The sequence below is a fragment of the Rhinopithecus roxellana genome, chromosome 13, assembly GCF_007565055.1.
Source record: "Rhinopithecus roxellana isolate Shanxi Qingling chromosome 13, ASM756505v1, whole genome shotgun sequence".
In the NCBI taxonomy this organism is placed as follows: Eukaryota; Metazoa; Chordata; class Mammalia; order Primates; family Cercopithecidae; genus Rhinopithecus; species Rhinopithecus roxellana.
This window is the reverse complement of record NC_044561.1, coordinates 3,276,220-3,302,003: the sequence shown is the minus strand read 5'-3', so window position 1 is coordinate 3,302,003 and position 25,784 is coordinate 3,276,220. Positions and strand designations below refer to the sequence as shown.

At 49.6% G+C, this 25,784-nt stretch overlaps 1 protein-coding gene across 4 annotated transcripts; it reads right to left on the bottom strand.

The window, feature by feature from the left end:
- Nucleotides 1–583: 583 nt before the first annotated feature.
- ANKRD54 (ankyrin repeat domain 54) lies at nt 584–25,734 on the bottom strand. 4 transcript variants are annotated; one of them, XM_030915629.1, is made up of 8 exons: nt 24,658–25,734; nt 16,193–16,240; nt 7,835–7,933; nt 3,398–3,469; nt 2,872–2,919; nt 2,672–2,796; nt 2,352–2,459; nt 584–1,727 (listed from the first exon to the last, which is right to left on the bottom strand). In XM_030915629.1, exons 1-8 carry the CDS (start codon nt 24,788–24,790, stop codon nt 1,653–1,655), a joined length of 708 nt encoding a protein of 235 aa, XP_030771489.1. In that variant the 5' UTR covers nt 24,791–25,734; the 3' UTR covers nt 584–1,652. The 4 variants fall into 4 exon arrangements, with proteins under 4 accessions (XP_030771489.1, XP_010387519.1, XP_030771490.1 ...); XM_010389217.2 differs by lacking the exon at nt 24,658–25,734 and adding an exon at nt 19,623–20,156; XM_030915630.1 differs by lacking the exon at nt 24,658–25,734 and adding an exon at nt 19,623–20,156 and having other exon boundaries at nt 7,835–7,928.
- Nucleotides 25,735–25,784: the final 50 nt, after the last annotated feature.

Here is a 25,784-nt window from a genome sequence, read left to right as displayed (position 1 = left end):
GCAGTGGCCTGAGTTCCACGGGCGTGCCTCACAGTTCCCTCTGCCACCTCTCTTCAGGCTTGGGGCCACCACACTTTCCCTTCCCCAGCCCTGCCAACCTGGTGGGACACTGGGCTTCCCTCTCACATGCCTGGGGACAGGCCTACCCTCCATCTCATACCCATAGACAGACCCTTTTTTCCTCCAGGGCCTGGTTCTGTAAGTTCACTGCAGATCTGAGCCATACCAAGCTGGGATTGGGAACACACTCTCCTCCTGTGAAAGGCAGACAAGGATTCCAACTTGGTGAAGGGGAGAGTAGGGCAGAACCAGGCGGGACACGGACTGATCACCTGGAGAAAGTCGCCATCAGCAGCCCTGGCGCAGGGGCGGGACCAGCAGTGCCTTTTCCTGGATTTCCCCTGAGCAGGCCTCTGCCATGAGGGCATGCTTCCTTCTGCCTGTCCATGGCCCACAGCGAAGGACTGGTGCTCCTGCAGGGTGGGGTGGGGGGCTGCTGACAGGACTGAAAACCTCAAGGTGAGTTTTGGGGCTTCATTACAATACTAGTTTCTGGTTGCTGCTGCAATAAATTACCACACACTTAGTGACTTAAAACAACACAAATTTATTCCCTAAAGAGTTCTAAAATCAGCCTCACTGAGCCAGTCCAGGTGGGAGCAGGGCCGGGGCCTTCCAGCGCTCTGTGGGAGAATGTGTTTCCTGGCTCTGAGGTGGCCTGGACTCCGTGGCTTGAGCTGCCCTCAACTCCAGTTTCCTGCTCCATCACTACACCTCCCACCTGCTATTCTGTCACCTGCTCTGCTCTTATATGGACCCAGATGAGGACATCAAGCCTGCCTGGGCAAGCCGGGACAATCTTCCCGGCCAAAGATCCTTAACTTCATTACATCTGCAAAGCCCCTTTGGCCATATAAGGCAGTTTTGACAGGTTCCTGGGATTAGGACATAGGCATCTTGGGGGTCCACTACTGGCCTACCACAACTAGACTGCAAAACTGTTACACCCTCCGGTATAATAGTTTTGGTGTTTCAATGACTGGGAGGAAAAGGGTTGGGATTTTTTGCTTTGGGATCCCTCTTAACCTTGTATTTTTAAGGTCTAGGACTCACCATCCCTCCCCTTCCAACCGGAGAAACTCACTGAAGTATCTCCTTAAAAGTCTGGTGACGTGTCTAAGTGCTGGTGAGAGGCAGAGAACCAACTAAGGGCCCCACGCAGTCCCCATGGCCACAGGGTGCCCGCCTAAGCCCACACCTGCTGACTGCAACAAGGCTGTGGCCAAGATGGAACGCAGAGAAGGGTTTGAGGCCTGGAGGGTGCCATGAAGGCCATGGGGCAAGTGAAGTCTGCTGAGACAGCGCAGGTCTGCGGAGCTGAAGTGCAGCTGCAGAGGCTGGTCTGGTGCTGTGGGAACTGGAAGAAGCTGGGAGCTGTGATCCCTGTCCACAGAGATGCTGGAGACTGTGGCTGGGAGTGGCTCTGAGGCCGTGGAAAGAGCATCTCTGCCCCATGGCATCTGTGGGTGAGGGCAAGGTCCTCACCAGACATGTGCAGCTCCAAGTCCCAGATGCTGCTGGGCTTTTTCCTGGTACTGAGACAGCAGTGGGGCAGGGTGGGGCAGTGACAGGAAGACAGGGAGCCTCTCTTGCTACCTCTTCTCCATGCTCTGCATCTGCAGACTGAGGGAGGTGAAGCTGGCCAGGAGGTCAGTCACCTCATCCACCTGCAGGACAGGACAGAGGCTCTGTTATGGGACGTGGGGTGTGCCAGGGCTCCCGCATCTCTTTTGCAATCCCACAGGCACAGAACACAGGCACGGTCTCTCCTCCCAGGGCGTGTGGTGGCTTCTGACTATGCAGCAGCTGACCAAGGGTTAATCTTTGACACCAGGTGGCCTAGGGCTGTCCTAGAGGGCAATGCCATGAACATACACTAGCCACTGGCAACTTCAAAGGAAGTGAACGAAAGCTTTGAAGCCTGCAACCCCACAATCACAGCCTCTTTCCCCCACTTTTTTTTTTTTTTTGGAGACAGGGCTTGTTCTGTTTTCTTTTGTTGTTGTTGTTTTTAAAATTTTTGCCTTTTTCCACATGTTCTGATAGGGCCTTGCTTTGTCACTCAGGCTGGAGTTCAGCGGCAATCACAGCTCACTGCAGCCTCGAACTCCTGGCCTCAAGTGATCGTCTCACTTCAGCCTCCCAGTGTTGGGATTACAGGTGTTAGCCTCTGCAGCTGGTCCCAGCCCACAGCCTCTTTCTGATACGAGTGTCCGGTGGCATCGGAGCAGGGTGGACTGGCCCTGAGGTTCCTGCCAGGCCCTGGGTCTGGGCCTGTGGCTGCAGCTCACCTGCTCTTTGGTACTGGTCATCTGCAGGCGGGTGCAGAGGTCGTCCAGGCGTTCTCGCTGCTCATGTTGCCCTAGGCGCTCCAGATACTCCCTCAGCATATGGATGATCTGGAACAAGAGGGTGAGCTGAGCTGCCCTGGGTTCCCAGGGAGGCAGAGAGGCTGATGCTGCTTCCAGAAAGCACAGTGGAGCAGGCGCCAACTGGGGTCAGTGTGAACTCCCAGGAGCCCTGGGGCCAGAGGCAGGTGTGTCTGTGGTTAGGGCAGCATCTGTCCAGTGCTGCCGTGGTGCCGTGGGCTCCACACAGGAGGGGTACTCACCTGCTTCACCTCCAGCCGCACAGCCTCCAGGCACTGGGCATGGCCCTCCTGCAGGATGTTCAGCTTCGACTTGGCCAGGTGCAGGGGTGTGCGGCCAGCTCGGTCCAGGGCGTCCACACGGGCCCCTGCAGGTACCAACTAAGGTGAGCATTCTGGAGGTGAGGGGAAGAGAGAGACAGAGAGGGGAAGAAACCACATACCTCCTCGTAGCAGTGTGGTGATGACAGGGACGTGGTTGGTACAGGCCGCTGAGGAAGAAGAACAGAGACTTAAGAATCCAGGACCACCAGAGCCTGGCTCTGTGTGGCCACTGGAGGGAGCAGGGCTGTGTCTCCCAGACGCCTGTGCCAAGTTATGCCTACTCAGAAGGTATCACCAAGGCAACAGCTGGGTAGGACTCGGCAGCCAAGTTCAACTCCCTCCCTGTACAGCAGAGGAAACTGAGGCCTGGAGATGGGATCTGCCTCACTGTGAGTCACAGTGCTGAGTGCTGCTGGGCTAGCCTAGGTTGCTAAATTGGCTCTGTCGAGGGCACAGCCAACTGCTAAATGATTGGAAGACACACGGGACACAGGCTGCTGGGGAGGGCAGCCCTGGGAGTGCAGGCCTAGGATCTTCCCTGACACTCACAGATACTGCTGGGAGCATGCAGGGCCCCAGGCTCTTCATCTAAAGAGCCTTTCTTTGCTGCAAATGAGTGGTCTTAGTGACTTCTGACATGCTTACCCAGGTGCAGTGGCGTGTTCCCCAGCCCATCTCGCTGGTTAGGATCAGCACCGTGGTCTAGCAGTAGCTGCACTGGAGACAGGCAAACCCAAGAGGAGCTGTCAGAGGCTTCCATTGCCTGGACCCTGAACCCCTAACCTCGCTAGAGAGACTGGCTCAGAGCAGGGAACACGGAATGCAAGCATGGATGGCTATGTTACTTCATTCATTCACTCACTCACTCACTTACCAGAGTTCATGTGCAAGGCCCTGAGGGCCAGGAACTGAGGATTTGGGGAGGGCCTCTTGGCCTATGCAGGTGTAGGAATGAGACTTGAAGGGTTAAGTAAAGTTCTTCCAATAGCAGCTGCTCCTGGTGAAGGCTCTCCAGGGCATTTTCTGCTTCTCCCACAGCCAAGCACCATGGTGGGAATTAAGTCAATAAACGATGCTGAGCTCCATGGATAACCTCTCCCTCCTGGCACTCTTGGGGTCACCTCAGGGGTGGCTGTATTACCATCAGGGTCTGCCAATACCCAGAGGGATGCATAGGCAGGTAGCTTGGCTCCCAGACATCATACAGGGAGGTCAGGCTGAGCCTCACACTATATACACAAACTAATTCAAAAGGGACCACAGACCTAAGTGTGAAAGCTAAAACAGTCAGGCTTCTGGAAGAACATGAACATCTTGGGCAGGCAAAGATTTCTTAAATAGGTCACAAAAATACTAACTATAAGAAAGAAAAGGCCAGGCATGGGAGCTCAGGCCTGTAATCCCAGCACTTTGGAATGCCGAGGCAGGTGGATCATTTGAGCTCAGAAGTTCAAGACCAGCCTGGGCTACATGGAGAAACCCTTTCTCTATACTAAAAATACAAAAATTAGCTGGGCATAGTGGTGGCAGACCTGTAGTCCCAGCTACTTGGAAGGTTGAGGTTGGAGGGCGGCTTGAGCCCAAGAGGCGGAGGTTGCAGTCAGCCAAGATGTGCCATGCACTCCAGCCTAGGCAACAGAGCCAGACCCTGTCTCAAAAAAAAAAAAAAAAAAGAAAAAAAAAGAAAAGCAATATTGATAAATTGGATTCATCAAAATTAAGAACATGGCCGGGCATGGTGGCTCATGCCTGTAATCCCAGAACTTCGGGAGGCCAAGGCAGCCAGGTCATCTGAGGTCAGGAGTTCGAGACCAGCCTGGCCAACATGGGGAAATCCTGTCTCTACTAAAAATAAAAAATTAGCTGAGTGTGCTGGCATGCACCTGTAATCCCAGCTACTCAGGAGGTTGAGGTGGGAGAACAGCTTGTACCTGGGAAGCAGAGCTTGCAGTGAGCCGAGATTGCACCACTGCCCTGTAGCCTGGGCAACAGAGTAAGACTCTGTCTCAAATAAATAAAGAAATAAATAGGCCAGGCGCGGTGGCTCAAGCCTGTAATCCCAGCACTTTGGGAGGCCGAGACGGGCGGATCACGAGGTCAGGAGTTCGAGACCATCCTGGCTAACACGGTGCAACCCCGTCTCTACTAAAAAATACAAAAAGCTAGCCGGGCGAGGTGGCTGCCGCCTGTAGTCCCAGCTACTCAGGAGGCTGAGGCAGGAGAATGGCGTAAACCCAGGAGGCGGAGCTTGCAGTGAGCTGAGATCTGGCCACTGCACTCCAGCTCGGGCGACAGAGCGAGACTCTGTCTCAAAAAAAAAAAATTAAAAAAAAATAAATAAATAAATAAATAAATAAAAATAAATAAAAGTAGCGGCTGGGTGCAGTGGCTCACGCCTGTAATCCCAGCACTTTGGGAGGCCAAGGCGGGCGGATCACGAGGTCAGGTGATCAAGACCATCCTGGCTAACATGGTGAAACCCCGTCTCTACTAAACAAAATACAAAAAATTAGCCAGGTGTGGTGGCAGGCGCCTGTAGTCCCAGCTACTCGGGAGGCTGAGGCAGGAGAATGGCGTGAACCCGGGAGGCGGAGCTTGCAGTGAGCCGAGATAGCACCACTGCATTCCAGCCTGGGTGACAGAGACTCCATCTCCAGAAAAAAAAAAAAAAAAATTAGCTGGGCGTGGTGGTGTGCACCTGTAATCCCAGCTACTCGGGAGGCTGAGGCTGGAGGATTGCTTGAGCCTAGGAGATTGAGGCTGCAGTGGGCAGTGATCATGCCACTGCACGTAAGCCTGGATGACAGAGTGAGACTTTGTCTCAAAAAAAGACAGAAACCTTGTTTTTTAAAAAATGGACAAAAGATTTGAACATATAGTTCATAAAAGAGGATGTAAAAATGGTCAATAATTGGACACAGGGAGGGGAATATCACATACCGGGGCCTGTCAGGGGGTGAGGGCCAAGGGGAGGGAGAGCATTAGGACAAATACCTAATGCATGAGGGGCTTAAAACCTAGACGACGGGTTGATGGGTGCAGCAAACCACCATGGCACATGTATACCTATGTAACAAACCTGCATGTTCTGCACATGCATCCCAGAACTTAAGGTTAGAAAAAAAAACAAATGGACCGGGCATGGTGGCTCACGCTTGTAATCCCAGTACTTTGGGAGGCCGAGACAGGCGGATCCCCTGAGATCAGGAGTTTGTGACCAGCCTGGCCAACATGGTGAAACCCCGTCTCTACTAAAAATAAAAAAATTAGCTGGGTGTGGTGATGCGTGCCTGTAGTCCCAGCTACATGGGAGGCTGAGGCAGGAGAATTACTTGAACCCGGGAGGTGGAGGTTGCAGTGAGCTGAGATCACGCCATTGCACTCCAGCATGGGCGACAGGCAAGACTCCATCTCAAAAAAAAAAAAAAAAAAAAAAAGGCCAATAAACACATGAAGAGGTGCTCAACATTATTGGCCATCAGAGAAATGCAAATTAAAACCACTATGAGACACCAAAAGGGCTAAGATTAAAGAGAGACAACAGCAAGCACTGGCAGGGACGTGGGGAAAGGTGGACCTCTCGTACACTGCTGGTGGGGAGTGGGAGTGTGTCAGTACATCCCCTTTGGGAAAAGGTTTAGTAGCACCTCCCAAAGCTAACTACATGTGTAACCTAGTGACCCAACAATGCCATTCCTAGGTTTATAGAGGCTACATGAGTGCTTACAGCCACAAATCACATACGCAAGCATGTTCACAACGCTTTATTCATAAAGCTAAAACCTGGAAACAACACAAATATCCATCAACAGTAGAATGGATAAACGGGTGTATCACAATGAAATATGAACCAGCAAAAGAGAGTACAAACTACAGTCCACCCCCTCCCTAACTGTGAGTTCTGTGTACACAGATTCAATGAACCCTGGACTCAGAACCCGAGGATATGGAGCGCCAACTTTAAGGGACTTGAGCATCCATGGAGTTTGGTATCTGAGTGGGGTCCTGGAACCAACTCCCTGAGGATACTGAGGGAACACTGTATTGATATAGGCAATATTCATGGGTGAATCTCACCGAGATAACTTTGAGTAAAAGTATGCATAGGCCTGCACCGTGTCTCATGCCTGTAATCCCAGCACTTTGGGAGGCCAAGGCGGGTGAATCACAAGGTCAGGAGTTCAAGACCAGCCTGGCCAACATGGTGAAACCCCATCTCTACTAAAAAATACAAAAAATTAACCAGGTGTGGCCGGGTGCGGTCGCTCACGCTTATAATCCCAGCACTGTGGGAGGCCGAGGCGGGCAGATCACAAAGTCAGGAGATCGAGACTATACTGACTAATACGGTGAAACCCTGTCTCTACTAAAAACATACAAAAAATTATCCAGGCGTGGTGGCGGGCGCCTATAGTCCCAGCTACTCAGGAGGCTGAGACAGGAGAATCGTGTGAACCCAGGAGGCAGAGCTTGCAGTGAGCTGATATCTGATATCGCGCCACTGCACTCCAGTCTGGGCGACAGAGGGAGACTCTGTCTCAAAAAAAAAAAAAAAAAAAAAAAAGAAATAACATGTGGTGGCGGGCGCCTATAATCCCAGCTACTCAGGAGGCTGAGGCAGGTGAATCACTTGATCCCGGGAGGCGGAGGTAGCAGTGAGCTGAGACTGTGCCATTGCACTGCAGCCTGGGCGACGGAGTGAGACTCCATCTCAAAAAAAAAAAAAAAAAAAAAAAAAAAGACAAGAAAAGCTGTCCTGCTGCTGTGGTTGGCACTGAGTAAATGTTACCTGAATGTCTTAAAGGCCTGGGCCCTGCACTCTCCAGTGGTCTCTTAGTTGGAAACATCCCTTCACCCTCAGTCAATCATATTATCTCCCCCAGGTTTACCCTGCCCCAGTCTAGCAGTGCCAGTTCCACAGGCTAACGGAGGGAGAAGGGCAGGGCATTGCAGTGCCAAGTCTTCCTTGTATCCAGGACAACTGAGCATCCCAAGGCTGTGCAGACAGCAGCATCTCCCCTAAGGCCTGTGCAGAGACACTACTTGCCCAGCCCCACTCCCTCCTCCCTCCCTAGGACTCACCAATCTGGTCATTGCCATTGCAGGAGGCAAAGTGTAGAGCTGTGCGGCCCTTGTCATCAGCTGCACAGGGATCCGCGCCATCTTCCAGCAGCTGCTGCACTGACACCACCAAGACAGAGGGAGGAAGGGGGAGAAAGCGGCGATGTTAGCTAAGCTGCAGACTCGAGGGATGGAGAGGGAGGCTCAGGGGTACCTCTAGACAAGATGTTGACAATGCATAGGAAAGCAGCCGTTCCTGGATGCTGGTCCCATGGGAACAAGCGACTTGTTCATCTGAGGGCATGACTGAGGGCCATGGATTCTGGGTGCTCAAACTACATGTCTAGTGATACGTAGGAGGTTCTAGGCCCTCAGGGTCAGAAATTTTAGGGTCACAAGAATCCCTAGCATAGAGAGTGGCCCCCCTCCCTTGACCTCAGCTTGGATACACATCCATTCTGGCTGCAAATATCTGCCCAAGCTATTGGCCTACGCTTTGTTCCCAGCAGGCAGCAATCCTCCTGCTGAAGGAAGACTGTACTGATACAGGCAGTATTCACAGGTGAATCTCATGGAGATAACTCTGAGTAAAAGTATCTACAGGCTGGGCGCAATGGCTCATGCCTGTAATCCCAGCACTTTGGGAGGCCGACGCAGGTGGATCACCTGAGGTCAGGAGTTCAAGACCAGCCTGGCCAACATGGTAAAACCCTGTCCCTACTGAAAAAATCCAAAAATTGGCTGGACATAATGGCAGGCGTCTGTAATCCCAGCTACTTGGGTAGCTGAGGCAGGAGAATCGCTTGAACCTAGGATGGGGAGGTTGCAGTAAGCCGAGAATGTGCCACTGCACTGTAGCCTAGGTGACAGAGTAAGACCCCGTCTCAAAAAAAAAAAAAAGAAAAAAGAGGCCGGGCGCAGTGGCTCAAGCCTGTAATCCCAGCACTTTGGGAGGCCGAGACGGGCGGATCACAAGGTCAGGAAATCAAGACCATCCTGGCTAACACGGTGAAACCCCTTCTCTACTAAAAAATACAAAAAACTAGCCGGGCGAGGTGGCGGGTGCCTGTAGTCCCAGCTACTCAGGAGGCTGAGGCAGGAGAATGGCGTAAACTCGGGAGGTGGAGCTTGCAGTGAGCTGATCCGGCCACTGCACTCCAGCCTGGGCGACAGAGTGAGACTCCGTCTCAAAAAAAAAAAAAAAGAAAAGAAAAGAAGAAAGAAAAAAAAGAAAAACAAATAAACAGAAATCTTGTAGCTGAAGAAGTCAATGGATGAAATAAAACATAATAGCTTCAACAGCAGACTTGAACAAGCAGAAAAATGAACCTCTGAGCTTAAAGACAGGTCATTTGAAATTACATAGAGGAAAAAAGGATGAAAAAGGAGTACATTGCCAACAGCATGGGGCAGTGGAAAGACTGACTTGGGAGTACAAAGGCCTGGATTTGGGTCCCAGTTCACCAGCAAATGGAAATATCTGCCCTGCTAATTTCCAGAGCTGCTGTGATGAAAATAATGGATATGAAATTCCTTCTTTGAAAAGTAGGGAGGCACTATACATGTGATGCATTATGTACTAATGTACATGTCCAGGTAAAATGGAGAAAATTGCTGCCAAATGCCATTTTAGAGCAGACATTTTAGTCTCTTTCACCCAGCAAACCTCTCAAGGACTTGAGTCCTTTCAGATGAAGTCCCGACAGCTTCCTCTCCAGGAATCCAGCTGTCTCCTCAAGCTGAGTCAGCCCCTCCCACTTCCATACCCACTTAGTGACCTGTTCATCTTCTTCCTCTACTATTAACATCTTGTGCTATTTTAGGGGAATTGTTACCATACAATGAGCACCAGTCAGGCATTAGGTACCTGAATGCTAAACCCCTCAATGACCCAAGTGCATTTTACAGACCAGGACACCTCGGGTCAAAGACATTACAAAGGATGTAAGCTACATTAACCCAGATAACAGGAGGCAAAGCTGGAATATAAACCCATGTTTTTCTGGCTCCAAAATTTACACCTCTTCAACTAAACACTAACTTTACTTTTGTGTGTGTGTGTGTGTGTGTGTGTTTTTAAATAGTATCACATTACATCTTCCTCTCCAACTATACTGTACTTTTTTGTTTTGAGGTGGAGTCTCACTTTGTTGCCCAGGCTGGAGTGCAGCGACACGATTTCGGCTCACTGCACCCTCCACCTCCCAGGTTCAAGTGATTCTCCTGCCTCAGCCTCCTAAGTAGCTGTGAATACAGGCACATGCCACCATGCCCAGCTGATTTTTGTGTTTTTAGTAAAGACGGGTTTTCACCACGTTGGCCAGGCTGGTCTGGACCTCCTGACCTCAAGAGATCTGCCCGCCTCAGCCTCCCAAAATGATGGGAATACAGGCATGAGTCACTGTGCCAGGCCTATACTGTACCTTTCTTGTTTTATCTTTTCTTTTTTTTTTTTTTTTTTGAGACGGAGTTTTGCTCTGTCGCCCAGGCTGGAGTGCAGTGGCGCGATCTCGGCTCACTGCAAGCTCCGCCTCCCAGGTTCACGCCATTTTCCTGCCTCAGCCTCCCAAGTAGCTGGGACCACAGGTGCCCGCCACCAAGCCCGGCTAATTTTTTGTATTTTTAGTGGAGACGGGGTTTCACCATATTAGCCAAGATAGTCTCGATCTCCTGACCTCGTCATCCGTCCGCCTCGGCCTCCCAAAGTGCTGGGATTACTAGGTGTGAGCCACCACACCCGACCTTGTTTTATCTTTATAACCTTGGTGTCAAACATAGTGTCATACAAGTAATATGTTTCACTAATGATGCAGACTGGCTGAATAAATGAATAAAAATGGCAAGAAAAAGCTGATGAGAGTCTGGGCACGGTGGCTTATGCTTGCAATCCCAGCACTTTGGGAGGCTGAGATGGGTCTATCACCTTGGGTCAGGAGTTTGAGACCAGCCTTGGCAACATGGCGAAACCCCATTTCTACTAAAAGTACAAACATCAGCCAGGTGTGGTGGTGGACACCTGTAATCCCAGCTACTGGGGAGACTGAGGCAGGAGAATCGCTTGAGCCCAGGAGGCACAGGTTGCAGCGAGCCAAGATTGCACCACTGCACTCTATCTTGGGTGACAGAGCCAGACCCCATCTCAAAACAAAACAAAACAAAAAACCACGGGGCTGGGCACGGTGGTTCATGCTTGTAATCCCAGCACTTTGGGAGGCCGAGGTGGGCAGATCACCTGAGGTTGGGAGGTCAAGACCAGCCTGACCAACATGGAGAAACCCTTTCTCTACCAAAAATACAAAATTAGCTGGGTGTGGTGGGACATGCCTGTAATCCCAGCTACTTGGGAGGCTGAGGCAGGAGAATCCCTTGAACCTGGGAGGCAGAGGTTGCAGTGAGCCGAGATCGCCCCATTGTGCTCCAGCCTGGGCAATAAGAGCGAAACTCCGTCTCAAAACAAACAAACAAAAATAAAACAAAACAAAACAACAACAACAACAAAACGGGTAATCCCAGCACTTTGGGAGGCCGAGGTGGGTGAATCACTTGAGCCTAGGAGTTTAAGACCAGCCTGGGCAACATAGTAAGACCTCATCTCTACCAAAAAAAAGGTTACAAAGAGTATAAAAAATGTTTATTTGTTTTTTTTTTTTTTTTTTTTTTTTGAGACGGAGTCTCGCTCTGTCGCCCGGGCTGGAGTGCAGTGGCCGGTTCTCAGCTCACTGCAAGCTCCGCCTCCCGGGTTTACGCCATTCTCCTGCCTCAGCCTCCAGAGTAGCTGGGACTACAGGCGCCCGCCACCTCGCCCGGCTAGTTTTTTTGTATTTTTTAGTAGAGAAGGGGTTTCACCGTGTTAGCCAGGATGGTCTCGATCTCCTGACCTCGTGATCCGCCCGTCTCGGCCTCCCAAAGTGCTGGGATTACAGGCTTGAGCCACCGCGCCCGGCCGTTTATTTGTTTTTTGAGATGAAGTCTCGCTCTATTGCCCAGGCTGGAGGGCAGTGGTGGGTCTCGGCTCATTGCAACCTCTGCCTCCCAGATTCAAGCAATTCTCATGTCTCAGCCTCCCGAGTGGCTGGGATTACAGGCACCTGCCACCATGCCCAGCTAATTTTTGTATTTTTAGTAGAGATGGGGTTTCACCATATTGGTCAGGCTGGTCTTGAACTTCCGACCTCAGGTGATCCGCCCACTTCAGCCTCCCAAAGTGCTGGGATTACAACTGTGAGCCACCGCACCTGGCCCGAAAAAATGTTTATAATACACAAAAAATTATGCAGGCTACAACATGTGTATATAGCAGTCTGCAAGTTAGCCCATAAAGAAAATTCCAGTGTATAGGAAAAAAAGCCTTGAAAGATATTCAGCAAAATATTAACAGATTAGTTCCTTTGCGGACATGGATGTTTTTCTTATATATTTCTCTAATTTCCACAACACTTTTTTTTTTAATGTTTTTGTTATTTTGTTATTTTTACTTTTTAAAACAGGGTCATGCTGTGTTACCCTGGTTGGAATGCAATGGCACGATCATAGCTCACTGCAGCCTTGACTTTCTGTGCTCAAGCAATCCTCCCACCTCAGCCTAAGTAGCTGGAACTACAGGTGCACATCATCACGCCTGGCTAATTTTTTTGATTTTTTGTAGAGATAAAATATCATTTTTTTTTCTTTTTTTTTGAGACAAGAGTCTCGCTCTGTTGCCCAGGCTGGAGTACAGCAGTGCGATCTCAGCTCATTGCAACCTCCCCCTCCCGGGTGCAATGATTCTTCTGCCTCAGCCTCCCAAGTAGCTGGGACTACAGGCACGCACCACTACATCCAGCTAATTTTTTTTGTATTTTTAGTAGAGAAGGGGTTTCACCATATTGGCCAGGCTGGTCTCAAACTCCTGACCTCATGATCTGCCTGCCTCAGCCTCCCAAAGCTCTGGGCTTACAGGCGTGAGCCACCGCACCCGGCCCTGTAGAGATAAAATCTCGACATGGTGCACAGGGTAGTCTCGAACTCCTAGACTGAAGTCATCCTTCTGCCTCAGCCTCTCAAAGTGTTGGGATTACAGGTGTGATCACAAGGTCAGGAAATCAAGACCATCCTGGCTAACACAGTGAAAACCTGTCTCTACTAAAAATACAAAAAATTAGCCGGGCGTGCTGGCAGGCACCTGTAGTCCCAGCTACTCAGGAGGCTAAGACAGGAGAATGGCGTGAACTTGGGAGGCAGAGCTTGCAGTGAACAGAGATCACGCCACTGCACTCCAGCCTGGGCGACAGAGGGAGACTCCATCTTAAAATAAAATAAAATAAAATAAACTATACAAAAACCAAACAAACATTCACAGAAGGAACACAAAATGCTAACCATCAAAGTGAAGAGTGAAGATGCTAATCCTACAGTGTTTCATGATCAGAGTCCTGCAGGGACCTGTCAATCTGAGAGGCTCTGAATGAAAAATTACAGCATTGCTATCAAAATAATAAACCACCTGATTCAAGACAAACTAGACTTTCTGTGGAAATAGAGTATAATTAAAATATTCTCTGGCTACACATTAGAGATACTAAAAAAAAGAATGCTTATTACGTTTTCTTGAAAAGCAATCTGGGTTGCTGCTTAAATACTGCAACATATTATAGTTCATGGAAAAAGAGACTGAAGTGAAGAGAGCTAAAAAACTCTCCAGCATCCGGGCCTGCTGACTACTGCTACACCAGGAGCAAGAAAACCAGCTCAAAACCCGTGATGCAACACTTCAGCTCCCTGTGCTAAACAATCCCCTCTCCACGTCTGGTCTAAGTGGGCTCTTCTAACCCATGGCCTTCAACCAGTGCTCACACTTCAGCTGCTGATCACAGCATCCTGCCACCAAAACAGAATGATTCCACTTGAGATAAGCAGAATAATGGCTCCCAAAGATGTCCACACCCTAGTCCCTGAATTTGTGCATATGTTAACTTACATGGCAAAAAGGACTTTGTAGATTTGACCAAGGCTAAGGACCTTGAGATGAGGAGCTTATCCTGGATTATTCCAATCTAATTATGAGGTGTTTTTTTTTTTTTTTTTTTTTTTTTTGACAGTCTCGCTCTGCTGCCCAGGCTCGTTTGTACAGTGGTATAAATAGAGCTCACTACAGCCTTGACTTCCCAGGCTCAAGCTATCCTCCCACCTCAGAGACCCGAGTAGCTGGAACCATAGGCGTGTGCCACCATACCTGGCTAATTTTTAAATTTTTTATAGGCTGGCCACTGTGGCTTACGCCTGTAATCCCAACACTTTGGGAGGCCGAGACGGGCAGATCACGAGGTCAGGAGATCGAGACCATCCTGGCTAACACAGTGAAACCCCGTCTCTACTAAAAAATACAAAAAACTAGCCGGGCGAGGTGGCAGGCGCCTGTAGTCCCAGCTACTCTGGAGGCTGAGGCAGGAGAATGGCGTAAACCCGGGAGGCGGAGCTTGCAGTGAGCTGGGAACCGGCCACTGCACTCCAGCCCGGATGACAGAGCAAGACTCCGTCTCAAAAAAAAAAAAAAAAAAAAGAAACCCCATCTCTATTAAAAATACAATAATTAGCCAGGCCTGGTGGTACACGCCTATAGTCCCAGCTACTCGGGAGGCTGAGACAGGAGAATTGCTTGAACCTGGATGTGGAGGTTGCAGTGAGCCAAGATCATACCATTGCACTCCAGCCTGGGCAACAGAGCAAGACTCCATCTCAAAAAAAAAAAAAAATTTTTTTTGTGCAGAGACAGGGTCTCACTATTTTGCCCAAGCTGGTCTTGAACTCCTGGTCCCAAGCAATCCTCCTGCTTCAGGTCCCATCATGCTGGGATTACAAACATGAGTCACTGTGCCCAATCACAAACTCTTAAAATCAGAGAATTTATCCCTGCTACTAGAACCAGCGACAGGTCAAAGTGAGAAGGACTCAGCCCACTATTCCTGGCTTTGAAGATGGAGGAAGAGGCCAGCCATCAGCCAAGGAATGTGGACAGCCAGTAGAATCTGGAGAAGGCAGGAGACAGATTCTCCCCTAGAGCCTCCAGAAGGCAATGCAGTCCTGCCGTCATCTCTGTCTCAGCCTGGTGAGGCTTATATTGGACTTTTGACCCACGGAACTGTATGATAATAAATTTCTGTTGTTTAGGCCACTAAGTTTGTGGGTATTTGTTAAAACAGCCATAGAAGACGAATATACCACTTTTTCCTGATTCACAGAAAGAATTTTAAGTCAGTGGATAAAATGAAGTTTCTTATTGTATAAAGTGTCCTTGTACCTTTGATACTATTGACTAGTGAACACAGGAGAACAACAAAAACCAGACAGCTTGGTGTCCTTCTAGGAGCCCCGCCCATGCCTTTCAGATGCTCATGTAACGAAACAAGTTGAGAACCACCTGACCTGTAACTACCACAAGGTCTCACTGAGCAGCTGAAGGTGGTGGCTCCATGTAGATGATCACCTGGCAGCTAACGTTTTGGGGATTTTTTGTTTGTTTTTTTTTGTCTGAGACAGGGTCTCACTGTTGTCCAGATTGGAGTGCAGTGGCAAAATCGTAGCTCACTGAAGTCTCAAATTCCCAGACTCCAGCAATCTTCCCACTTCAGCCTCCTAAGCAGCTGGGACTACAGGAGCGAGTCACCACATCTGGCTCATTTTTTTTTAAACATTTACTTTTTTTTTTTTGAGATGGAGTCTTGCTCTGTTGCCCAGGCTGCAGTACAGTGGCACGATCTCAACTTACTGCAAGCTCTGCCTCCCGGATTCACACCATTCTCCTGCCACAGGCTTCCGAGTAGCTGGGACTACAGGCGCCCGCCACCATGCCCAGTTAATTTTTTGTATTTTTAGTTACAGGTGTGAGCCACCGTGCCCGGCCAACATTTACTTTTTGTAGAGACGGGGTCTCCCTATGTTGTCCGGGCTGGTCTCGAATTCCTGAGCTCAAGTGATCCTCCTGCCTTAGCCTCCCAAAGTGCTGGGATTACAGGCATGATCCACCTCACCTGGCCATGGCAGCTAAGTTGAGTATTCACTCCCATTAACCAGAAGTTCCAAAGTGAGTGCCTACTCTTTGCAGAGGACTGTGCTGGCTCCCAGGGATACAAAAGTATACCTGGTCTCCACCATCAAGGATTCCACAGGGTGGTAAATGCTATGACATCAGGAAGTTCAAAGTGACAGGGGAGCATGGGGAGAGTGAGTGTCTAAGCTAGACTTACCTTCAGCAAGATGACTGCACAGTCAGACAGTAAATACAGTGAGCCTGCTCCAAGGGGGTGAGCTTGCAGACTGCCTTCCCATACATTGATTACCTGGCCTTTTCCTTCCCTAACCAGCCCATGGGTCCCTGTAGCTGAACCCACTGTGCACACTCACCTGTTTCCACATCGTTGGCATTGGCTGAGTCCCTCAGTCTCTTCAGAGCTATAAAGAGAGTAACATGCCAGTTTAAAAAAACAGCCATTGGCTGGGAGTGATGGCTCACGCTTGTAATCCCAGCACTTTGGGAGGCCAAGGCAGGCGTTTCACTTGAGGCCAGGAGTTCAAAACCAGCCTGGAAAACATGGTGAAAGCCCGTCTCTACTAAAACTACAAGAAAATTAGCTGGGTGTGGTGGCGCATGCCTGTAATCCCAGCTACTCTGGAGTAGCTGGAGGCTGAGGCAGGAGAATCGCTTGAACCCAGAATGTGAAGTTTGCAGTAAGCCAAAATCGTGCCACTCCAGCCTGGGTGACAGAGTGATACTCTGTCTTAGAAAACAAAAACAAAAACAAAAAAAACAGCCATCTAGCCAGGTGTGGTGGCGTGCGCCTGTAATACCAGCTACTTAGGAGGCTGAGGTAGGAGAATGGGTTAAAGCCAGAAGGTGGAGGCTACAGTGAGCCAAGATTACGTCACTGCACTCCAGCCTGGGTGACAAAGCGAGACTCTGTCTCAGGGAGAAAAAAAAAAGAAAAAAAAAAGTCATGATGGCCGGGCACAGTGGTTCATGCCTATAATCCCAGTACTTTGGGAGGCCAAGGCAGGTGAAACACTTGAGGCTAGGAGTTCAAGACCAGCCCGGCCAATAGGTGAAACCCCATCTCTACTAAAAATACAAAAATAGCCAGACGTGGTGACTCACGCCTGTAATCCCAGAACGTTGGAAAGCTGAGGCGGGCAGATTGCCTGTGCTCTAGAGTTTGAAACCACCCTAGGCAACATGGTGAAACCTTGTCTATAGTAAAATACAAAAAATTAGTTGGGCATGGGGTTACACGCCTATAATCCCAGCTACTTGGGAGGCTCAGGCAGGAGAATCGCTTAAGCCCAGGAGGCAGAGGTTGCAGTGAGCCAAGATTGCGCCACTGCACTCCAGCCTAGGCGACAGAGTGAGATTCCATCTCTAAATAAATAAATAAATAAATAAAATAAAAATAAATAAATAAATAAATAAATAAAATAAAAATACAAAAAGTAGGCAAGTGTGGTGGTGCATGCCTGTAATCTCAGCTACCTGAGAGGTTGAGACACAAGAATCACTTGAGCCCAAAATCACACCACGGCACTCCAGCCTGGGTGGCAGAGCAACGCTCCATCTCAAAAAAAAAAGAAAGAAAGAAAGAAAACATATTTCTCAATCTTAGGTTAAGTTCTAACTTAAATCAATCTAACATGGTAAAACCCCGTCTCTACTAAAAATACAAAAACTAGCTGGGTGTGGTGGCGTGGGCCTGTAGTCCCAGCTACTTGGGCGGCTGAGGCAGTAAGCCAAGGTTGCACCACTTGCACAGCAGCCTGGGTGGTAAAGTGAGACTCTTGTCTTGAAAGAAGAAAAGAAAGACAGTGCCCTGGGAACAAGGAGGAACTTGAAATGAGGCGGAGCTAGTACAAAGGCCACATGCTCCTGCAAATCCTCCAAGACTCTTTTTGGAGCCAGATTTCCTCTCTATCACTTGTAGTCGCAGGGTGACCTTGAGCAAGCTAGTTAACCCTGCTGGGCCTCGGGTCTATCATCTGCACAACAAGGCTGAGTCTTTCTGCCAGCCCTGAGTTATTGCAAATGATTTACATGGAAACTCTTTGTGAGCTGGTTATACAAATAATCTTATATTCTCCTTCAAAGCAGGTCGTTCTCAAATGATTTGCCTAAATTCGGTATTTCCTAAGCAGAAAGTTTTTCCCCCTCCAATGGCTAATGGAAAGTAACGTCTTTGTCATCAGAGATATGGTCAAAAATTGCAATTCAGATACATAACAATTCCTTGCTTTCATACAGCACTGTACAGTCTATACAACACTTCCAAATTCTTTTTTTTTGAGACGGAGTCTCTCTCTGTCGCCCAGGCTGGAGTGCAGTGGCCTGATCTCGGCTCACTGCAAGCTCCGCCTCCCGGGTTTACGCCATTCTCCTGCCTCAGCCTCCCGAGTAGCTGGGACTATAGGCGCCCGCCACCTCACCCGGCTAGTTTTTTGTATTTCTTAGTAGAGACGGGGTTTCACCATGTTAGCCAGGATGGTCTCGATCTCCTGACCTCATGATCCGCCCGTCTCGGCCTCCCAAAGTGCTGGGATTACAGGCTTGAGCCACAGCGCCCGGCCAACACTTCCAAATTCTTAATCTTCGCGACATGACTAAAATACGGCTAGTCATAGCCAGTCCTGGAAGAAACCCCAAAAGTCCCCATTCTTAATCTCTCAGTGCCTGGGTTTCCATGTCACCCATGTAATATAGAAGACAATATGGTAGATATACCAGAGCAGGAGTTTGAGTCTGGCTGACCCAGATTCTAATATCAGCAACAGCCACTTGCTATGTGACCTGGAATAAGACAATTTCTCTGAGCCTCAGTTTCCTCTTCAGTAAAATGGGAAGAATTTCTATATTTCAAAGAGTTCTTGTGAGGACAAATGATCATGTATCAGCATGTTTGGGGCACAACAAAAGCAGCACAACAGCTAACATCCATTACCTTACTTAACTCATCCCATTTTACAGATGAGAAAACTAAGGCTGAGGCCAGGCCAATGGCTCATGCCTGTTATGCCAGCACTTTGGGAGGCCGACGCAGGTGGATCACCTGAAGTCAGGAGTTCGAGACTAGCCTGGCCAACATGGCGAAACCCCATCTCTACTAAAATTACAAAAATTAGCCGGGGGTGGTAGCGGGCACCTGTAACCCCAGCTACTCGGGAGGATGAGGCAGGAGAATCGCTTGAACCCAGGGGGCGGAGGTTGCAGTGAACCGAGATCACGTCACTGCACTCCAGCCTGGGCAACAGAGAGAGACTCCGTCTCAAAAAACATAATAATAATAATAATAATAATAATAATAATAATAAATAAGTAAATAAATAAATAAAATAAAAAATAAAAAAATTTAAAAAGTAAACTAAGGTTGAAAGGGTCTACCATTTGCCCTAAAGTCTTAATGTGGTAAAGGAGTCCAAGTCCGTGCATTTAAACAAGCTGATACGACTTGGCTGCAGGCTCTGGCCTCCCCTCTCCCTGATAATAAAAGCGTTCTCCAGTACCTCATTTTATTATCCACCAATAAGTGTTCCGAGTCATGGAAGTTTCCATTCAGAAATTCCCCAGTGAGAGAAGTCTGGGGTGACTGTCTCAGAGCAGGAAGACTTTTTTAAAAAGCATCATCACCATCATTACTGAAAGGAGACTCAAAGGTCAGTGCAGACCTCAGCGCAGACGTCGGGGGACCGCGACTGAGGGTCGGGGGCGACCAAAGCGCGGCCAGGCGTCCTCCAAGGCCCCGCCCCTCATCCGGGTTGCTCCGCCCCGGGCCCCCGCGCCGCTCGCGCCGCTCACCGTGCACCTCCTTGCCTGTGGGCCCGAGCCGCCGGTGGGGCCTGGCGGCGCGCCTCAGTCGGCCGGCGGGGATCTTGCAGCGCAGCTCGTCGCGCGGCTCCGCATCCTGCTGCCACAGGACGTGCAGGTAGCGCAGCGGCGACTGGGCCCCGCCGGACGCCCGGCCCGAGAGGCCCGCGTCGCCGCCCAGCGCAGACCCGAAGTCGGCGAAGGAGAAGAGGCCCTCAGCGCCCGTCAGCGGCTCCGGCGCCACCGCGCACTCGCCCTCCGAGCTTGAGTGGCCCGAGCGCCGCTCGTCGTCCGCGTCCCCGGCGGCGGCTGCCATGGCAACGGCTCCGCGCGGGCCTGGCCGCCGGAGCCTCGTTCCCGATCGACCAGCGGACCTACTTCCCTCCTACCTGAGTCGCGCTGTCAGCTAGCGAGCGGGCTGGCCGGGCCTGCAACCACGGCAACCGAGCCGGGGTGGGCTCAGGCCGAGCGGTAGCGGCGAACCAATGACGACCCTTCCAGCTTAAACCCCTCCCAAAACCAATCGGAAAGGGCGGGCACAGTATAAGCAGGATAATTGGACAGGATTTCCGGCAACGTGACTGACAGAAATAATAACCAGTCATAAACTTAAAGTGACCTTGGCTTTCGCGGTACGTCGCTACCTGAGCCCATAAAACGGCATTTCAGACACCTTTTTTTTTTTTTATTTGGAGTCTCACTCTGTCGTCAGGTTCGCAGTCTTGGCTCACTGCAACCGCCGCCTCCTGGGTTCAACCGATTCTCCTGCCTCAGCCTCCCGAGTAGCTGGGACTACAGGCGCGCGCCATCACGCCTAGCTAATTTTTTTTATTTTTAGTGGAGACGGGGTTTCACCATATTGGCCAGGATGGTCTCGATCTCTTGATCTCGAGATCCACCCACCTCGGTCTCCCAAAGTGCTGGGATTACAGGCGTGAGCCACCGCGCCCGGCCTCTTTTTTTCTTTTTCCTTTCTATTTCCCGGTCTAACGAAAGAACAAGCAGTTACCTTAGCCAATCAGATTAAGATGATTTGCAGGCACTCACAAAGGAAAATGAAGGAGCCACGCTATACATGTAGATAGATATAGATGTTGTAAATCAATGAACAACAACAACAAAAAAAAAAAAAAAAAAAAAGAACTTCACACAAACGCATAATGTACGTGGGAAAAGGAAAATGTGTTGAAATTTGGAGATATCACTACAAACTGTGAGTCATAGTGTCTAAATGCAATAGATTTCCTTTAGTCAGAGTTCTCTAGGTAACCCTGACGTAGATAGTTGATTTACAAAGATTTGTAATACAAAGTGATTACATTAGAGCAATAGGTTAGTTCGACACCCAGTCTGTGAGCCAGTTGACTGCCAGGTCCTGGACACAGGATCAGACTTGGTGCCCCTGAGATGCTCACAGTCCAATGGGAGGAGACCAGGAAACAAATAAATGTTCCTCAAGCAACATTTCATGGGTGCAACTTTTCGTAAAACTTCTCACAATCCCGTATCCCGCAAACACTTCTATGAAGTAGACAAGAAGGACTGTCCCTATTTTATAGATGAGTTGAAAAGCAGAGAGAAGAGACTCATTCACAGTTGCCCAGCTCTCATGGGACCAGGTCTTGTGTCCAGGCAAAAGTTTTTGCCATATATAAACCCTCTCACTCAACCCAGGTAAAATGTAATCTTTCAGCTGGGCACGGTGGGTCGCGCCTGTAATCCTCGCACTTTGGGAGGCCAAGATGGGCAGATCACAAGGTCAGGAGTTCAAGACAAGCCTGGACAACATGATGAAACCCCGTTTCTACTAAAAATACAAAAATTAGCCGGGTGTGGTGGCGCATACCTGTAATCCCAGCTACTCAGGAGACTGAGAGAGGAGAGTCGTTTTAACCTAGGAAGCAGAGGTTGCGGTGAGCTGAGATTGTGCCGTGGCAGTCCAGCCTGGGTGACAGAGCGAGACTCCATCTCAAAAAAAAAAAAAAAAAAAAAAAACTCTTACAATTGGAAAAGCACTTCCAGAATTTTCAGTGTTTGCAGGTCACCATTGTGAGGTTTATCATTGTACTATATGGAGAAAAATGCTATGTTTATTTGTATTCTCCTCGTCTGCCCCATAATGGATAAAGTGCTGAGACAGGATGTCTCACTGTACTCAGGCTGGAGTGCAGTGGTGTGATCACAGCTCACTGCACTTGAGCTTTCCTCCCACCTCAGCCTCCTGAGTAGCTGGGACCACAGACGTGTACCACCATGCCTGGCTAATTATTTTTTTGATTTTTTGCCGACATGGTGTCACTTTGTTGTTCAGGCTAGTCTTGAACTCCTCGCCTCAAGGGATCCTCCTGCCTCTGCATCCCAGAATGCCCAGATTACAGGCGTGAGCCACAGTGCCTAGGCCCCATTTTTTTTTTTTTTTTTAAGATGGGGTCTTGGCCGGGCGCGGTGGCTCAAGCCTGTAATCCCAGCACTTTGGGAGGCCGAGACGGGCGGATCACGAGGTCAGGAGATCCAGACCATCCTGGCTAACATGGTGAAACCCCGTCTCTACTAAAAAAAAATACAAAAACTAGCCGGGAGCGGTGGCGGGCGCCTGTAGTCCCAGCTACTCGGGAGGCTGAGGCAGGAGAATGGCGTAAACCCGGGAGGCGGAGCTTGCAGTGAGCTGAGATCCAGCCACTGCACTCCAGCCTGGGCAACAGAGCGAGACTCCGTCTCAAAAAAAAAAAAAAAAGAAAAAGAAAAAAAAAAAAGATGAGGTCTTACTATATTGCCCAGGCTGATCTTGAACTCCTGAGCTCAAGTGCTCCTCCCACCTTGGCCTCCCAAAGTGCTGGCATGAGCCACCACATCCGGCCCAATGAAAATCTTCTGACTGGCCAGGCGCCGTGGCTCACGCCTATAATCCCAGCACTTTGGGAGGCCGAGGGAGGTGGATCACAAGGTCAGGAGATTGAGACCATCCTGGCTAACACCGTGAAACCCCATCTCTACTAAAAAAAAAAAAAAAAAATTAGCTGGCCGTGGTGGCTGGCGCCTGTAGTCCCAGCTACTCGGGAGGCTGAGGCAGGAGAATGGGGCAAACCCGGGAGGTGGAGCTTGCAGTGAGCCAAGATTGCACCACTGCACTCTAGCCTGCCTGGGTGACAAAGCAAGACTCTGTCTCAAAAAAAAAAAAAAATAAATCTTGTGACTTCACAACTCCTTCTCAAATGTCATGAACATTTTGAGAATTGTTGTCAAATTGGAGCAACCTGTATCAAATTCCTGTCATATATGGGCTATAAGATTTCAGGTAATTTCTTTTCTTTTTTTTCTTTCTTTTCTTTTTTTTTATTTTGAGGCGGAGTTTTGCTCTTGTAGCCCAGGCTGGAGTGCAGTGGTGCAACCTCAGCTCACTAGAACCTCCGCCTCCTGAGTTCAAGTGATTCTCCTGCCTCAGCCTGTAGCTGGGACTACAGGCATATGCCACCATGCCTGGCTAATTTTGTATTTCTAGTAGAGATGAGGTTTCACTATGTTGCCCAGGCTCGTCTCAAACTCCCGACCTCAGGTGATCCATCTGCCTTGGCCTCCTAAAGTGCTGGGATTACAGGTGTGAGCCACAGCGCCAGGCCTTGGAGAAAGGTTATTATCATTTATTTATTTTATGTATGTATTTATTTTTTGAGACGGAGTCTCCCCGTGTAGCCCAGGCTGGAATGCAGTGGTGCCATCTCGGCTCACTACAACCTCCGCCTCCCGGGATCAAGCGATTCTCCTGCCCCAGCCTCCCAAATAGCTGGGATTACAGGCGCATGCCACTAGGCCCAGCTAGTTTTTGTATTTTTTTTTTTTTTTAGTAGAGGCGGGGTTTCACTGTATTGGTCAGTCTGGTCTCAATCTCTTGACCTCGTGATCCACCCACCTCGGCCTCCCAAAGTGCTGGCATTACAGGCGTGAGCCACCGCGCCCAGCCAGTGGTTATCATCATTTAAACTAGAAACTGGCTGGGCGCGGTGGCTCACGCCTGTAATCCCAGCACTTTGGGAGGCTGAGACAGGCGGATCACGAGGTCAGGAGATCAAGACCATCCTGGCGAACACGGTGAAACCCCGTCTCTACTAAAAATACAAAAAAAAATTAGCCGGGCGTGGTGGCCGGTGCCTGTAGTCCCAGCTCCTGGGGAGGCTGAGACAGGAGAATGGCGTGAACCCAGGAGGCGGAGCTTGCAGTGAGCCGAGATGGCGCCACTGCACTCCAGCCTGGAGGACAGAGCCAGACTGTCTCAAAAAAAAAAAAAAAGAAACTAAATGTCTCCCAAAGTTAGCTTGGTTTGAGCCAGGAATGATTAAGGGCAGTCTGGAGATTAAATGGAAGATGAGGGTTGGTTAGATCAGATCTCTTTCACTGTCATTATTTTCTCACTGTTATAATTTTTGCAAAGGTGGTTTCCGCAATAAAAATATTTCACAAATTTTACAAAAGCAAAGGACCATGAGGACACTGTTGGGGACCCTCCCTGAACCAAGGAAGAGTCCCAGGCTCTTCCTTGGTTCAGGGAGGGTGCTGAACCAAATCGAAGGTCTGTAAAGCTTAAGCTCCATTATTTCCAAATTTGTATCACCTCTGGTGACAGCGCAAGGAAGAAAGAGAAAGCAAGAACGCAACATAGGGAGTTGGGGCCGGGCATTGCAATTCTAAATAGGATGTTGAATGAATGGCATCAGAGCAGACACCTGAAGATGCCACGCAGATATCCGATGGGGAAGGGAATGGGAGTGGGGGCACCGCTGCATTCGATTCTGGACTTGGATAACAGTGAGTGCAAAATTCCAGAGGTGGAGTGTGCCTCGGCGGGAAAAGCGAGGAGGGCAGCGTGGCAAAGGGACCCAGAGAGTCCTGGTCACACAGCAAATCAGTGGCAGAGTAGGGACTGGAACTCGGATTTCCACTAGGTGTTGTATATGGGCAGATGGCTAAACTAAGGTCCCTCCTTGACTCATACACCGGTTTTTATTGGTTTGTTTTATAACCCCATCTCTACTTTGAGGGTTTTCCCCAGACTCGAACCAGGTGTACTCAAGAGCTGCCCGTGTCCCAGGCTTTGCGACACAGCTGGCCTCATCTTTGCCTGCTCCAACTTTAATGTCCAAAGTTGGGTGGCTCCTCTTTTCCATGCCCTCTTACTGCATAGGACCAAATCTCAATTTTTTTTTTTTTTAGACCGAGTCTTGCTCTGTCGCCCAGGCTGGAGTGCAGTGGCACGATCTCGGCTCACTACAGTCTCTGCCTCTCGGGTTCCACCGATTCTCCTGCTTCAGCCTCCTGGGTAGCTGGGATTACAGGCGGAAGCTACCACTCTCGGCTAATTTTTGTATTTTTACTAGAGACGGGGTTTTGACATTTTGGCCAGGCTGGTCTCGAACTCCTGACCTCAGGTGATCCACACGCCTCGGCCTCCCAAAGTGTTGAGATTACAGGCATGAGCCATCGCGCCCGGCCAAATCTCAACTTTTATCCCCAGTAAATTTAGTCTTGTTAAGTCCGAACGTTTGAATAATTTACTCGCTACAGGCAAACCGCTTACAACTAAATCCATCAGGCCCCCGGTATCCGAATCTCCCTTCACGCGAGAAGCCGGCCATCTTTTGTGTGGCATTCTTTCTAGTTTCTGTAACTTTGCCCCTCCTTTACCCCAAATATGTCTTTATATCTGAATCTACACCAGTATCACAGATTCACCTTCTTTGAGAACCCTCTATTTGAAGACAAGAAAATTCAGGTTACTTGTAATCCTCTCATTATTATTTTTAGACGGAGTTTTGGCTCTTGTTGCCCAGGCTGGAGTGCAATGGCGAGATCTCGGCTCAAAGCAACCTCCGCCTCCCGGGTTCAAGCAACTCTCCTGCCTCAGCCTCCCGAGTAGGTGGGATTACAGGCATGCGCCACCACGCCCGGCTAATTTTGTATTTTTAGAAGAGACGGGTTTTTCCACATTGGTCAGGCTGGTCTCGAATCCCCGACCTCAGCCTCAGGTGATCCGCCCGCCTCGACCTCCCAAAGTGCTGAGATTACAGGCATGAGTCACCGAGCCCAGAACCTCTTCCTTCTTGATATGGCTGTCTCAGATGGCCAGCGGCCTCGGAAAGGCTTCCGGTTTCCCGGCAGGCC